The 16,570-nt window shown below is 47.7% G+C and overlaps 1 protein-coding gene across 1 annotated transcript; it reads right to left on the reverse strand.

Moving 5' to 3' along the window:
- Window positions 1–16,407, reverse strand: DRC9 (dynein regulatory complex subunit 9). The gene is made up of 9 exons (XM_087725052.1): window positions 16,256–16,407; window positions 11,629–11,876; window positions 9,606–9,734; window positions 8,405–8,486; window positions 6,077–6,238; window positions 4,124–4,198; window positions 2,762–2,893; window positions 763–864; window positions 1–252 (listed from the first exon to the last, which is right to left on the reverse strand). The coding sequence occupies exons 1-9, from the start codon at window positions 16,292–16,294 to the stop codon at window positions 115–117; spliced, it is 1,107 nt and encodes a 368-aa protein (XP_087581178.1). The 5' UTR covers window positions 16,295–16,407; the 3' UTR covers window positions 1–114.
- Between the last annotated feature and the right edge of the window lie 163 nt (window positions 16,408–16,570).

Below are 16,570 nucleotides of genomic sequence, written 5' to 3' on the forward strand. Positions count from 1 at the left end.
TCAAAGAGCGAACATTTCTAATTATTTTGAATCCGCTGAAGAAATAAACACAAAGCCGTTTCCTTTTCCGGGGGGCACAGACTTGAAGTGAGGAGGGCAGTATAAGCTCTTCCGTCACTTCTTCTTCTTCGGCCCCAGTTTCCCCTTCTTCCCTTTGTCTTTGGCGACCGGCTCTTCCTCCAGCATCTTCTTCAGGTTTTTGTAAGGGCCGATGAATCGGCGCACCATCATCCCTCTCCACCAGGCCTGCAGCTGAAAGAATAAAGCGGGTGTTGGAAAAATCCCCTCCCGGCCACCGGAACCAGCCTGGCACACTGGGCTCCTTCAACCGACGCCGGTGCGAAAGTCCAGCTCTCGGCCTGGTTGGTGTCCGCAGCAACCCTGGCCTCAGCTCCAAGCTTGGTGCCCACGTTAGGACAGGTTACTTGAAGCTCCACCTCTTCCACTTTCATCTACCCAGCCCACCAGAGAAGGGAGGCAGGGGATGCTATGGGTTCTCTTCTCTTCTGGAGGTCCATCTGGTGGGACCTAGGAGAAGGGCCTTCTTGGTGGCGGCTCCCGCCCTGTGGAACATCATCCATGCGGAGATAAATTGGCCCCTCGCTTTGACAGTCTTTTGAAAGACCTGGCTCTCCCCAGGATGGTAGGAAGCCCATTAAGTGGTCGGTTTGGTAGTTGTGGGCCAGGGAAGTCCACGAGTCCTCAAAGGCCCATGGTTCCCCACCCTTGTTGCAGCCCTTCAAGACCGAAGCCGCCTCTTACCTTCAAGATACTCTTCATCTCCAGGGCGTCTTGCTCGACCTTCTTCCTCGCGTTCTCTTTCTCCTTCCGGTCCTCGATGATCGCTTGCTCGCACGCCAGGCACTGCAGGAAGCAAGTGGAGAGATGGGCTTTGGAGTCTCTCCCCTTCCGGGATCTTGAGCTGCTTTATCTGAATTCACTCGTCTTCTCTTCATAGTCCTTTGCTCCTATGTCTCTAGTGGGGTTGGGGGTGGCGTGGAGGGGGGGGGGGACTGTCTCGGTTTCTCAAAGATACCTACAGTAGCTAGCTTCCATGCCTAAGGTGGAACTAGAACTCACAGTCTCCTGATGATTGGTCCAAGGTCACCTGGCCAGCTTTCATGTCAAAGGTGGGACTAGAATTCACCATCTCCTGGTGATTGCCCCAAAGTCACCCAACTGGCTTTAATCCCTAAAGTGGAACTAGAACTCACAGTCTCCTGGTGATTGGTGCAAAGTCACCCAGCTGGCTTTAATACCTAAAGTAGAACTAGAACTCACAGTCTCCTGGTGATTGGTCCAAAGTCACCCAGCTGGCTTTAATCCCTAAGGTAGAACTAGAACTCACAGTCTCCTGGTGATTGGTGCAAAGTCACCCAGCTGGCTTTAATACCTAAAGTAGAACTAGAACTCACAGTCTCCTGGTGATTGGTCCAAAGTCACCCAGCTGGCTTTAATCCCTAAGGTAGAACTAGAACTCACAGTCTCCTGGTGATTGGTGCAAAGTCACCCAGCTGGCTTTAATCCCTAAGGTAGAACTAGAACTCACAGTCTCCTGGTGATTGGTCCAAAGTCACCCAGCTGGCTTTAATCCCTAAGGTAGAACTAGAACTCACAGTCTCCTGGTGATTGATCCAAGGTCACCCAGCTGGCTTTAATCCCTAAAGTAGAACTAGAACTCACAGTCTCCTGGTGATTGGTCCAAAGTCACCCAGCTGGCTTTAATCCCTAAGGTAGAACTAGAACTCACAGTCTCCTGGTGATTGATCCAAGGTCACCCAGCTGGCTTTAATCCCTAAAGTAGAACTAGAACTCACAGTCTCCTGGTGATTGGTCCAAAGTCACCCAGCTGGCTTTAATCCCTAAGGTAGAACTAGAACTCACAGTCTCCTGGTGATTGATCCAAGGTCACCCAGCTGGCTTTAATCCCTAAAGTAGAACTAGAACTCACAGTCTCCTGGTGATTGGTGCAAAGTCACCCAGCTGGCTTTAATCCCTAAGGTAGAACTAGAACTCACAGTCTCCTGGTGATTGGTGCAAAGTCACCCAGCTGGCTTTAATCCCTAAAGTAGAACTAGAACTCACAGTCTCCTGGTGATTGGTCCAAAGTCACCCTGCTGGCTTTAATCCCTAAGGTAGAACTAGAACTCACAGTCTCCTGGTGATTGGTGCAAAGTCACCCAGCTGGCTTTAATACCTAAAGTAGAACTAGAACTCACAGTCTCCTGGTGATTGGTCCAAAGTCACCCAGCTGGCTTTAATCCCTAAGGTAGAACTAGAACTCACAGTCTCCTGGTGATTGCCCCAAAGTCACCCAGCTGGCTTTAATCCCTAAGGTAGAACTAGAACTCACAGTCTCCTGGTGATTGCCCCAAAGTCACCCAGCCAGCTTTCATGTCGTAAGGCGGGACTAGGGCTCTCTTGTCTCCTGGTGATCAGCCCAAGTCACCCAACCAGCGGTGGTGTCTAAGGTGGCATCCGAACTCGCATCCTCTTGGTTTCTAAGCCAGCACCTTAACCGCTGCACCAATCACGGATGTGCCACGCCCGTCAGAAACAAATCAGGCCATTATGGCCGCCATCTCTTCACTCCACCCTGCAGATGTTCCTGAGCCCATTTGGCCCTTCTCCTCTGCCAAGACGTTTGCAGGTGCCAGTCCAGCGGCTCTGCCCCCCCCCCCAGCAGATATTCTTCATCGCCCGCCTTTAAACGGGGGGTGGGGGGGTTGCAGATGGGAACGGCTGATGCGCCCCTACCTACCTGCTTTGCCAGTTCCTGCAGGGCGGCCTGGTCGGCCGCTCTCGAGGACTTCAGGTTGTTGAGGGCCTGCTGCTTGGCCTCGGTTTCCTTTTCGTACTTCTCCATCCAGTATTCCAGCTTCTCTTCTATGCTCTGTGTGGGAGGGCCATGCGGGCGCTTAGCACGTTTTAAAGACAGGTGGAGTACCACTCCCAGAATCCCCCTGCCAGCCGTGCACGTGGAATTCTGGGAGTGGTAGTCCCAGGGGACTGTGAGTGGTAGTTCTAGGGGACCGGGAGTGGTAGTCCCAGGGGACTGGGAGTGGTAGTCCCAGGGGATCGGGACTGGGAGTGGTAGTTCCAGGGGACTGGGAGTGGTAGTCCCAGGGGACAGGGAGTGGTAGTTCCAGGGGATCGGGAGTGGTAGTCCCAGGGGACCGGGAATGGTAGTCCCAGGGGATTGTGGGAATTAAAGCCCACCTACTTTGGAAAGGCCATGGGGTACGTCCCTTGAGTGTCCCTATCAACTTCCTTCCCAAAACCTTCTTTTTGAATTACACACACACACACACACACATAATCCATGATGGCAAACCGATGCCCCTCCATGCCACTGCAGGCACGCGAGCCATCACCCCAGCTCAGATGTGCCGCGCACGCAGGTGAGCCTCCCACCAGCCCGCTGTTTTCTGGGTCTCGGCCATGCATGCAGGAGATGCGCATGTGCGGGAGGGAGCTCCAAGCAGGCTGCCGGGGGGGGGGCTAGTAGGCCCAAAAGAGGGCACGAGGGGGAGGGGTGTGCGCAGTGCGCTCCCCACATCCCATTTTTGCTCACAACGACAAAAAAGTTTAGCCATCACGGCTGCAGATCTTACGTCTTCCCACCTCCCACGCTCCAAATTCCTAACCTATCGACACCACGTTTTCCACTGCAGGTAGTCCTCAACTTATTCAGTGACTGTTCCAAGTTACAGCAGCAGTGAAAAAAAGCGACTTGTGATCCTTTTTCACACTTACGACGGTAGCAAACATTCCCCCCATAGTTAAAACTCGGATACTAGGCAACCAACTCGTATTTATGACGGTTGCAGAGTCCCAGGGTCACGTGATCGATCCCCTTTTGCGACCTGACACGGTCAACAGGGGGAAGCAGATTCACTTAACGACCGGGTTAGTCATTTTAACAACCGCAGTGATTCATTGAACAACCGAGGCAAGAAAAGCCGTAAAATGGGGCAAAACGCACGTCACTAATTTCTCACTGAATGACATAAATGTGGGGCTCCGTTGTGGTCGTAAGATGAGGACTACCTGTACAGGGGGAAAGGGAGAAGGCGCAGGTGCCAAAGAAAAAGGGTTTGAGAGAGGGGAGGGGGCCACCGACCGTTTGCTGCTGTTTAAGGAAAGCCTCGATGTCCAAGTGGATCCGGATCTCTCGGTCCATTTCATTCCGCAGCTTCTGAACTCGGGGAGGAAAAAGAGAAATCTGGGCATCAAACTATAATCCGCTCTGCGTGGGGCTGCTACCCTTGAAGGGAGGGATGGACAAGTGGATGGACGGATGGATAGACAGACAAATGGATAGATAGATAAGTAGATAGATGATAGGTAGGTAGGTAGGTAGATAGACGATGGATGGATGGACAGATGGGTAGATAGATAGACAGATTGATAGACAAATAGATATAGATGGATGGATAGATAGATGATGGATGGATGGGTGGATGGATAAGCAGATATGATAGATAAGTAGATAGATGATATAGATGATAGATTGACAGATAGATAAGTAGATGGATGATAGATAAGTAGATAGATGATAGATAAGTAGATAGATGATATAGATGATAGATTGACAGATAGATAAGTAGATAGATGATAGATAAGTAGATAGATGATAGGTAGGTAGATAGACGATGGATGGATGGACAGATGGGTAGATAGATAGACAAACAGATTGATAGACAAATAGATATAGATGGATGGATAGATAGATGATGGATGGATGGGTGGATGGATAAGCAGATAAGTAGATAGATGATATAGATGATAGATTGACAGATAGATAAGTAGATAGATGATAGATAAGTAGATGGATGATAGATAAGTAGATAGATGATATAGATGATAGATTGACAGATAGATAAGTAGATAGAGGATAGATAAGTAGATAGATGATAGATAAGTAGATGGATGATAGATAAGTAGATAGATGATATAGATGATAGATTGACAGATAGATAAGTAGATAGAGGATAGATAAGTAGATAGATGATAGGTAGGTAGATAGACGATGGATGGATGGACAGATGGGGAGATAGATGGACAGACAGATAGACAGATAGACAAATAGATATAGATGGATGGATAGATAGATGATGGATGGATGGGTGGATGAATAAGTAGATAGATGATAGATAAGTAGATAGATGATATAGATGATAGATTCACAGATAAGTAGATAGATGATAGATAAGTAGATAGATGATAGGTAGGTAGATAGACGATGGATGGATGGACAGATGGGGAGATAGATGGACAGACAGACAGATGAATAGACAGACAAATGGATAGATGGATGGATAGATGATGGATGGATGGTTGGATGGATAGATAAGTAGATAGATGATATAGATGATAGATAGATAGATAGATAGATAGATAGATAGATAGATAGATAGATAGATAGATGAAAGAAAGAAAAAAGATAGATAGATGAAAGATAGATAGATAGATAGATAGATAGATAGATAGATACATACATACATACATACATACATACATACATACATACATAGATACATAGATACATAGATACATAGATAGATAGGCAGACAGACAGACAGATAGATAAGTAGATAGATGATAGGGAGGTAGATGATGGATGGATGGACAGATGGATAGATAGATGGACAGATAGACGGATAGACAAACGGATAGATGGATGGATGGATAGACAAGTAGATAGATGATGTAGATGATAGAAGTATATAGATAGATACATACATACACACACAGAGAGAAAGAGATGATAAATAAACAGACTCATGTCACTTTGAATGTACACCAATCAGCATACATTAAAATGAAATCCCATTGCATCCGGCTCTCAAAGGGTTACCACCTCCAATATACCCTACACATCAACCTGACAAAATAAACAAACAAACAAATACAAAATGATGCACCCACCCACATACTGTATATGACATGGAGGAACAACACAGTTCAGATGTATACATGTCCATGAGAAATCTTGTGAATTTATATTCAATATCACCAAAATCTGGGCGCTTGGGTGCCTCCCTCTCCCCCCCCCCCCACAAGGGAAACCTACCTCGATTTCGTTCTGCAGATCGTTCTCGGTGCCAAAGCACTTCTTCTGGGCTTGGGCCACCTGGAGATCGGTGTCCTTCTTGACGTAGCGGTTCTCCATGTCCGTTTTGGCTTTCATCTCCTGAAGCTGGTCTTTCAGGTAGGCAATCATCTCGTTCCGGTTCTGTGGAAGAACCAGGGTGATTGGGGTGGGTGGGGGGGTGTTTGAGCATAAAAAGGAAGGAAGTTTAGATCTGCGAGACCAGCTGTCACCAACCGGTGGTCTGCGAGAAAACGTGGGTGGTCTGCCGAAAAACTATGGGCATTTTCATATTGCACTAAATGCTCTCTCTCTTTTTTTTTTTTTAAAGTCCTATTAGTGGTCCGCAGGTTGGTGAGCCTCCTGCTCGATGGGTGGAGTCCCTGGAGGTGGCCATCCAGACTGGACTCGGTTCCATGGGATCTTTGATGCTCTCAGTGCCTGATGGTTGCCTTGCAGACGTTTCACGACCTGACTAGCTAACATCATCAGAGCCAGAAGGGAGTGGGGTTTGCGCGGTGGGGAAGGGGAAGAAGGGGAGGAGGAGCAGGAGGGAAAGGACTGTCCCCTTTTTGCTCTGTGAGCCTGGTGGGCTTCTTGCAGGCATTTCATTCCTAGACTGGGTCACCTCATTCCTTCTCTACAAATTCCTTCTGTGTCCAATCACATTCTTCATTCCAATATTTATTCTAGTCTATTCTATTCTTCATTCCAATATTTATTTTATTCTATTCTATTCTAATTCTTCATTCCAGTATCTATTCTATTCTATCTCTATCTCTATCCTTATCCCTATCCTTCATTCCAATATTTATTCTATTCTATTCTATCCCTATCCTTCATTCCAATATTTATTCTATTCTATTCTATTCTATTCTAATTCTTCATTCCAGTATCTATTCTATTCTATTCTATCTATATCTCTATCCCTATCCCTATCCCTATCCCTATCCCTATCCTTCATTCCAATATTTATTATATTATATTCTATCCCTATTCTTCATTCCAATAGTTATTCTATTCTATTCTATCTATATCTCTATCTATCTCTATCCCTATCCCTATTCTTCATTCCAATATTTATTATATTATATTATATCCTATCCTATTCCTATTCAATTCTTCATTCCAATATTTATTCTATTCTTTTCTATTCTATTCTATCCCTATCTCTATTCTTCATTCCAGTATCTATTCTATTCTATTCTCTATATCTCTATCCCTATTCTTCATTCCAATATTTATTCTATTCTATCCCTATCCCTATTCTTCATTCCAGTATCTATTCTATTCTATTCTATCTATATCTCTATCCCTATTCTTCATTCCAATATTTATTCTATTCTAGAAAAGACTGTATATAAATAGAGAGCCAACCCCACTCTCTTCTAGTGCTGATGATGCTACCCACCTGGGTAATGAAATGTCTGTGAGAAAACCCCCAAGCTAAGAGAGCACCAAGGACCCCACAGTCCTCTTTCTTCTCCTCCTCCTTTCCTGTCCCAAAACCCACTCCCTTCTAGCATGGCTGATGTCACCCAGTTGGGTAATGAAATGTCTGCAAGACCACCCAGGACCCCACAGTCCTCCTCCTCCTCCTCTTCCCCTTCTCCATTCTGCCATCCCCACTCCCCTTCTAGCACTGATGCTGTTGCTCACGTGGATCAGGAAACGTCTGCGAGAAAACCTACCAAGCCCAGTGAGCTACAAGGACCTCACAGCTACAAAGATTCTCTCTTGTTGGAAGAGAAATGGTGGGCTTCCCTCTTGGTGTTCCCTCTTTGGCCTTATTAAATGTGGAAGACAACCTGAACCAGGAATGGGCTGCCGGTGTTCCTAATAAAGGAATCATTAACTTCAGAGGGTTTTTGGTGTTTGGGGAGGTGGGTCAGAACCAGCGGCCCACCTTGGGGAGCTGGGCACCGGCGGAAGCGATGGGCCAGGGTCCTATCCAGCTTATGTCCTTACTTCCCACCCAGGCGATTTAGAGCAGGGGGTCTCCAACCTTGGCCCCTTTACCACTTGTGGACTTCAACTCCCAGAATTCCCCCAGCCAGCATAGCTTACTCTCTTGTCATCCCTTCCTCTGCGTTCCCTCCACTTTAGGAGGTTAAGGGAAGGGGAAAAAAACAGACGCCGCTGGCTGGGGAATTCTGGGAGTTGAAGTCCGCCAGTCGTAAAGGGGCCAAGGTTGGAGACCCCTGGATTAGACCATTCCGATACCCCCCACACAGGCCGAGCCCTTTGACGTCATCGAACGGGGACCTCGTCGGGGCCTGGGAGATGATCCCGTTTTTTTTCCAGGCTGACCTGCAGCTCGTAATCCTTTTCCTTCTTGATTTCGCCCAGCTGTTTCTGGAGGCTCTTGATCTTCTTCCTTCCCATCTCTTCCCTGTAAATTTGGGGGGGGGGGGAGAGAAGAAGGGGACAGGGCTGAGAACAAAGGAGAGGACGTTTGCAAGAAACGGCCTTTTGGCTAGCAAGCGGAAGGTAGTCCTTGACTTACGACCAAGTGACCGAAGTGATGTTAGCATTGGGGGGGGGGGAATAATAATAATAATAACCGGCCAGGGAATTCTGGGAGTTGACGTCCATAAGCGTTTAAAAGTTGTCAGGATTGGACAGCTGTAATGTACAACTTTCCCAAGAACACAGAATGTGGGAGAAACAGCCGGTGGTTTTTGCCAGGCAAGGAAAAAGCTCTCAATCTCTCTCTCTGCTGCCCTCCCTTTCTCTTTCTTTCTTTCTTTTTCCTTCTTCCCTTGTCTCTTTCTCTCTCTCTTTCCTTCTCTCTCTCTTTTTCTCCCTCTCAATCTCTCTTGCCCACCCTCTCCCCCTTTCTCTCTTTCTCCCCCTTCCCTTGACTTTCCTTCCTTTCTTTCCTTCTCTCTCTTTCGCTCCCTCCCTCTCTCTCTCCCCTCCTCTCCCTTTCTCTTTCTCTCTTTGTTTCCTTCTCTCTCTCTCCCTCCCCCTGCTTTCTTTCCTTCTCTCTTTCTCTCTCTCCCTCCCTCTCCCTCTCTCTCTTGCCCCCTCTCCCTCTCTTCTCTGTCCCTTTCTCTTTTTCCCTCTTCCCTTGTCTCTTTCTTTCCTTTGCTTTCTCCCTCCCTCTCTCGACCCTTCTTCCTTTCTCTTTCTCTCTTTCTCCCTCTTATATTTATCTTTCTTTCCTTCTCCCTCCCTTTCCTTTCTTTCTATCCTTCTCTCTTTCTCCCTCCCTCTCTCTCTTGCCCCCCCTCTCTCTTTCTCTCTCCCTCCCTCTCCTCACTCCCCCTTTCTCTTCCTCTCTCTCTCTTTCTCTCCTTTTTTCTCTTTCTCTTTGTTTCTTTCCTTCCTTCTTCCTTCTTTCCTTCTCTCTCTCTCTCTTTCTCTCTCTCTCTCTCTCACACACACACACACACACCCCTCCCTGTTTTGATCTGCCCTCCCCAACTCGAACAAGTGGCAGGCCACGTCTCCGGGCGAGACCCCTGGGGGAAAAGCCACGGGAGCCCAGCAGGAGTGAAGGGAGGACCTGATGACCAGGTTCTGGAGGTTGGTCTTCTTGTCCTTCTCCAGAGTCACGGCCAACTGTAGGGTCCGGAAGGTCCTCAGCATCAACATCTCATCCATGGTGCTTTCAAGCACATCGTTGGAGTATTGCCTGCCACGGGGAGACGGGAAACGGGGGGGTCAGCTCAGAGGCCAAGAGGAAAAAGGGGGCTCAGGAATATGGGTCCTTGGTGCTCTTTGAGATGAGGGGGTCTCTCGCAGACATTTCATGGCCCACCTAGGTAACATTCATGAGGGAGACCTATGAACCCACAATTAAATGGATCTGAGTACTTGAGAGACCGCCTCCTGCCAATTACCTCCCTTCGACCTATTAGATCGCACAGATTAGGCCTCCTCCGAGTTCCATCTGCCAGTCAGTGCCGACTGGCGACTACGCGGAGGAGAGCCTTCTCAGTAGTAGCTCCGACCCTTTGGAACGATCTCCCCGTGGAGATTCGCACCCTCACCACCGTCCAGACCTTCCGCACAGCCCTTAAGACCTGGCTAGCCCGTCAGGCCTGGGGATAAAGATTGTAATCCGCCCCACCCGAATGTTGAATGAAAGTTGTGTTTTATTGTTTATTTTTTTATTCATGTATTGTCTTATGTTTTGTCTTGCACACCCTCTCCCATGAATTGTAAGCCGCCCTGAGTCCCCTCAGGGAAAAGGGCGGCCTATAAATAATAAATAAAATCTAAAATCTAAAAATATCCCGAGGTTTCTAGGATGCAGACAAACCAGCATCAAATGGCCAAGCTTTCTTGGGAACATCTGAACTGGCCAGAGGAGGAAACAGGAATATGGGCCGCTGGCCTGATCCAGTAGAGATGCTCTTCTGTCCAAGCCAGCTGTTCCATTTGGGAATCTCCCAGAACCATCATCCCAGCATGAAAGTAACAGTCGGAAAGGGACCTTGGAGGTCTTCTAGTCCAACCCCCTGCTCAAGCAGGAGACCCGATGATTCCCATTTCATTCCGGACAAGCGGCTCTGGAAAAATTCAAGGATAACCCTCCTCACCCTCGAGCTCAAACACAACCCCCCATGCGGCCCTCGTTGAAATCGAGTCTTGACGCTCCTGGTATAGGGCCCCCTGCTTGAGCTGGTGGGGGCTGGACTAGAAGACCTCCAAGGGAGTAGAAGGAAAGTTAGGAAGATGAGAAAGGAGAGGAATAGGAGAGAGGGGAAAGCAGAGGATGAATTGGAGGGAATGTAAGAGTAGGAGAGAGGGGAGGAAAGGGAAGAAGAGGGGAAGGGTAGAGGGGAGGAAGGGGAAGGAGAGAAGGGAAAGGAGAGGAGTAAGGAAGGAGAGAAGAAAGAGAAGAAAGGGGGGAAGGAGGGAAGGAAGGAAGGAGGGAGGGAAGGAGGGAAGGAAGGAGAGAAGGAGAGAAGAAAGAAGGAAGGAGGGAATGTAGGAGAGAAGGAAGGGGGGAAGGAAGGAGGAAAGGAAGGAGGGAAGGAAGGAGGGAAGGAAGAAGGGAAGGAGAGAAGGAAAGAAAAAAGGAGGGAGGGAAGGGGGAAGGAGGGAGGGAAGGAAGGAGGGAATAGAGAAAGGAGGGAAGGAAGGAGAGAAGGAGAGAAGAAAGGGAAGGAAGGAGGGAATGTAGGAGAGAAGGAAGGGGGGAAGGAAGGAGGAAAGGAAGGGGGAAAGGAAGGAGAGAAGAAAGGAGGGAAGGAAGGAGGGAAGGAAGAAGGGAAGGAGAGAAGGAAGGAAGAAAGGAGGGAGGGAAGGGGGAAGGAGGGAGGGAAGGAAGGAGAGAAGAAAGGAGGGAAGGAAGGAAGAAGAAGTAGGATTGTTGTAAGGTAAGATGGATTTATGGGAGAGTAAGAAAGCAATTTCAAGTATATTGTCACCTGTAGGGGAAAAAAATTGGTACAAATACATATTATTAATAACAGTTATGAGATCATATAATTGTGAATGTATATATGAAAAATTTATAATTTTTTTTAAAAAAGACCTCCAAGGCCCCTCCCAGCTACTACCCTGATCCTGAATCCCACCTGTTCGCCTGGACCTTCTTGAGGACGTCCATGGACAAGGCGCTTTGCTTGGTAGCCATGGTGAAGAGGTGGTTGGAGCGCTTGAGGTCGGAGCTGGTGTCCAGCAACTGCCAACGAATCTCTGCCGCTTTGCCGAACTCGGCCGGGACTTTGGCTAGGCTCTCGGCTCTCTTGTCCATCAGGTTCCTGTATTTGGAACTCAGCTCCTGCTGGCTGGAGAGGATGTCCTGCATTCCTTGTTCGTCAAGCTGAAGGAGGAGGCAAAGGAAGAGATCAGAGCAGGGCTGCTCATCCTTGACAGCTTTTAATCTATATATATATTTATTGTTTTTGCATTTAAAATAGTGCAGCGTACATACATCCCAGAGGTGGGCTCCCACCAGTTCGCACCTATTCGGTAGAACCGGTTCATCAAATCTACAGAACTGGTTAGAAGAGGTTCCACCAGTGGACCCGGAAAGCAGGCCACACCTACAGAAGAGGTTTTGAAACCCACCACTCACACACACACACACACACGCAGACTGACACAGAGAGAGAGAGAAAGAGAAAAAAAGGAAAGAAAGAAAGAAAAAAGAAAGAAAAAGAGTGAGAGAGAGATGAAAGAAAAAAAGAAAAAAGGGACAGAGAGACAAAAGGAAGGAAAGAGAGAGAGAGAAAGAAAGAAAGAAAGAAAGAAAGAAAGAAAGAAAGAAAGAAAAAACACATGGCCGGCAAGCTACTCCCACCAGTCACATGGCCGGCAAGCCACTCCCACAAAGGAGGCCACACCCACAGAGTAGGTTCCAAATTTTTTTGAAACCCACCACTGATACATTCACAGTATATACACATTGTTAGATATTCTCTCCCTCGACAGAGGTTTCCACCAAGGTCCTCTGTTCCAGCGGTAACAGAGGTTTAACCCCATTGGTCAAGAGGCCTGACAGATGCCTTTAAAAGGGGATGCTGCCCAGCCCTTCTTCAGCCAGATGTTTACCTGACTTGCAATAAAGAGCTGTTACTGGAGCCTTTATGTGCCTTCCTTTAACCCATCTAACACACATAATATCATCCGTTAACTGTCAGCCTGCTTAGTATATTATCTGTTGTGGCCCGGCAGGAGACGTTGGAGCTGCCGCCGGCCCCGACAGCGAGGGGTCTTATGAGTCGGCCCTGGAGGAGGTGGAGGACCCTGGACGGGGTTCCGACTCCGAGCAGGGCGAAGAGCGACTGGTTGGCCACCCAGGTGGCGTCTGAGCCTTGGATAAGTGGGGAGGAGAGAAGAGTGAGTGATCCAGAAAACACCTGTGAGTTGTTCCGGGATGCACGCCGTCGAAGGGCTACTCGGCGTCAAGAACAACGGCGTAATTACAGGGGGTGATTACGCTCAGCTGATGCTCATTACGATCCTCTCCTGATTATAAAAGAGACTGCTTGTGCCATGCCCTTCTGCAGAAGTCAACGTTAAGGACTAACGAGAAACAAACTTGGCAGGCTGGATTGTTGCCAGAATTTGTTTGCATTGCTGCCAAGTGTTGTAGGACTTGCTGCCAGAGTGCTTATCTCCTTGTTTATGTGGCTTTCAGCCAACGAGACTCTGGACTGATTAAAAGAAACCTTCTCATTTACGTTGGTTTCGGCTTTCGTTCCTGGACGGAGGAGGGGGGTCAGAACAATTATCTATCCTTCTATCCGATCACATTATTTACAGTGTGTTCCGCTCTTGTCGCCTTGTCTTAGACCAATAATACAATCTATTCCAAACTTTATAATATTCAATACAATACAATAGCAGAGTTGGAAGGGACCTTGGAGGTCTTCTAGTCCAACCCCCTGCCTAGGCAGGAAACCCTATACCGTTCCAGACAAATGGCTGTCCAACATCTTCTTAAAAACTTCCAGTGTTGGGGCATTCACAACTTCTGGAGGCAAGTTGTTCCACTGATTAATTGTTCTAACTGTCAGGAAATTTCTCCTTAGTTCTAAGTTGCTTCTCTCCTTGATTAGTTTCCAACCATTGCTTCTTGTTCTGCCCTCAGGTGCCTTGGAGAATTGCTTGACTCCCTCTTCTTTGGGGCAACCCCTGAGATATTGGAAGACTGCTATCATGTCTCCCCTGGTCCTTCTTTTCATTAAATTACAATACAATACAATACAATAGCAGAGTTGGAAGGGACCTTGGAGGTCTTCTAGTCCAACCCCCTGCCTAGGCAGGAAACCCTATACCGTTTGAGACAAATGGCTATCCAACATCTTCTTAAAGACTTCCAGTGTTGGAGCATTCACAACTTCTGGAGGCAACTTCTGTTCCACTGATTCATTGTTCTCACTCTCAGGAAATTAGGAGCTGTAAAAGTACTTTTATGTAAGCAAAATGATCCAGACAATAATACGCTGCTCACAAAGCACTTATGTATGCAAAGAGAAAATGTATAAATAAACACTTTTTTAAAAAATTGCCAAAGCTGAGAAATATCGGCATTGGATAGAAACACTGGAAAAAACACCCCCATTCCTAAGGGGTCCCTAAGGGGCGTGTATAAGTGCACCAGCGTGCCTAATATTCCCTTGTATTCATATTCATTTCATGTATTCGTAATCACGTTAAGTAATTCATGCTTGAGGAAATAAATAAAACAAAAGGAAGAAAAAAGAAACTCCAGATGTTGAAAATTTGTCCTCCAGCTCCACCTTCTGGACTTGGCCTGAAAGGAAAGACCAGAATCCTGGGGGAAAAAAGTTAGTTACTAAATAAATCACTAAATAAATGGCTGGAAGTGGAGAATTAGCTTTATTTTCAACCAGGGGAACAATTAGAATTGGTCCTTCCACAGGAGCCAAGAGTGAAACGGGGCAGATGGTTGGATAGATCGGTGAGAAGGAAATCCTGTTGATCACAGGGTCTTCCGATCCACTCCCCAGCCCTCCTTCCCTGGCCTGCTGGCCCACAACCCCTGGCCCACAAGGCGGATATAAATAATGGTGTCCCTTTTCCCATAACAGGTGCCTACTGCTAACTAGATTCGGCAACCTTGGAACACCCAAAGAGCCATGTGGATCCGTTTCCCACAGAAAAGAAAACACCAGGAGCCACAAAATAAATCCTTTGGACATCGAAAATGAAGATAACACTGCAGGTAATCGGTTTTTACCTTTATGCTACGTATAAAAGAGCCGAGGTGGCGCAGTGGTTAAATGCAGCACTGCAGGCTACTTCAGCTGACTGCAGTTCTGCCGTTCGGCGGTTCAAATCTCACCGGCTCAGGGTTGACTCAGCCTTCCATCCTTCCGAGGTGGGTAAAATGAGGACCCGGATTGTTGTTGGGGGCGATATGCTGACTCTGTAAACCGCTTAGAGAGGGCTGAAAGCCCTAGGAAGCGGTATATAAGTCTAACTGCTATTGCTATTGCTATCTATCTATCTATCTATCTATCATCTATCTTCTATATCTATCTTATCTATTATCTATCCATCCAAGGCTCAGGGTTGACTCAGCCTTCCATCCTTCCGAGGTGGGTGAAATGAGGACCCGGATTGTTGTTGGGGGCGATATGCTGACTCTGTAAACCACACTTAGAGAGGGCTGAAAGCCCTATGAAGCGGTAGATAAGTCTAACTGCTATTGCTATTGCTATTGCTATTGCTATCTATCTATCTATCTATCTATCTATCTATCTATCTATCTATCTATCTATCTATCTATCTATCTATCTATCTATCTATCTTCTATATCTATCTTATCTATTATCTATCCATCCAAGGCTCAGGGTTGACTCAGCCTTCCATCCTTCCGAGGTGGGTGAAATGAGGACCCGGATTGTTGTTGGGGGCAATATGCTGACTCTGTAAACCACACTTAGAGAGGGCTGAAAGCCCTATGAAGCGGTAGATAAGTCTAACTGCTATTGCTATTGCTATAAAGAATATATAGTGCAGTGATGGCGTGTTTTTTTGTAAAGATGTGCCAATATTGCGCCCACGCGTGCCTACACCCACAATGGAATGCACCCTGCCCACCTGCGCATGCACGCATCACCCACCCCCCGGGGGGGGGAGTTTTTGCCCTCCCCAGGCTCCAGAGGCTTTCCTGAAGGCTGGGGAGGGTGAAAACAGGTCCCCCCCCCCCGGTTCCCTGAATGCCCTCGGGAAGTGGATCATTTACGAACTTCCAGTTGGTCTGTTGGACCTGTTTTCCGCCGTCCCCACCTTCCGGGGGTTTTCCTGAAGCCTGGGGAGGGCGAAAATGGCCTCCCCAGCCCTCCGGAAGGCTAAGCAACAGCTGACGGCTCGCGTGCCAGCAAATATGGATCCACATGCCACAAATTCATCATCACGACTCTACTGTGTTGCATTGATGAAATCAATGATCTGCTACAGAGAAAACACATTTTTCTTTCTGCATGCAACAAAACCCTTTTGAACCCTGAAAAAGAAATGGGTCGAGAAACTCCATAAATCACGTGCCAGCGGGTGTGACACGTATTTTGAGCAGCAGGGAGCCGCAGCACAGCAGAGAGAAGAGCCACATGCGGCTCCAGAGCCCTGAACTAAGGCCTTCCAGATCAATTCCTTCATCCAGGATGACTTCCTGCTTCCTTGCAAACATCCATCCGTCGCACGTTCGCAACCTGGCAATGCACTTACATTCTCCACGTCTTTCCTTCCCTCGTAGGAGACAGGCATGATGCAGCCCAGGATGGTCAGCTGGTCAGTGCAGTCTTCCAGGACAGCGGAAAGCCGAATGGCATCCAGAGGGGGGAGCTTGGGGGTCGTGTGTTTGATCCAGCTCCATGAATCCCTGGCCCAAAGAAAGAACGGACCCAGCTTAAGAGAGCTGACTGGCCCACAGAACCAGGAGTGTCCTGTGAAGTTGCTTCCGAGTTGTTCTTTAATGTCGTTCCGCCTATAGAGAGAATCTTGCCAGACTGAAGCAAGTTTCTTCCTAACTGTTAGATGTAC

Source organism: Thamnophis sirtalis, unplaced genomic scaffold (assembly GCF_051295495.1).
Source record: "Thamnophis sirtalis isolate CommonGarterSnake01/CBP01778 unplaced genomic scaffold, rThaSir2_p1.2 scaffold_11, whole genome shotgun sequence".
Taxonomy (NCBI): domain Eukaryota; kingdom Metazoa; phylum Chordata; class Lepidosauria; order Squamata; family Natricidae; genus Thamnophis; species Thamnophis sirtalis.

Excerpts from the sequence above, each read along its gene's own strand:
- DRC9 (XM_087725052.1), bottom strand. The coding sequence starts at position 16,294 with ATGCCTGTCTCCTACGAGGGAAGGAAAGACGTGGAGAAT. Across the intron at positions 9,735-11,628 it reads AAGAAGGTCCAGGCGAACAG|GCAATACTCCAACGATGTGC; the intron begins GTGGGATTCAGG and ends TCCCCGTGGCAG. Across the intron at positions 2,894-4,123 it reads TCCTTAAACAGCAGCAAACG|AGCATAGAAGAGAAGCTGGA; the intron begins GTCGGTGGCCCC and ends CCTCCCACACAG.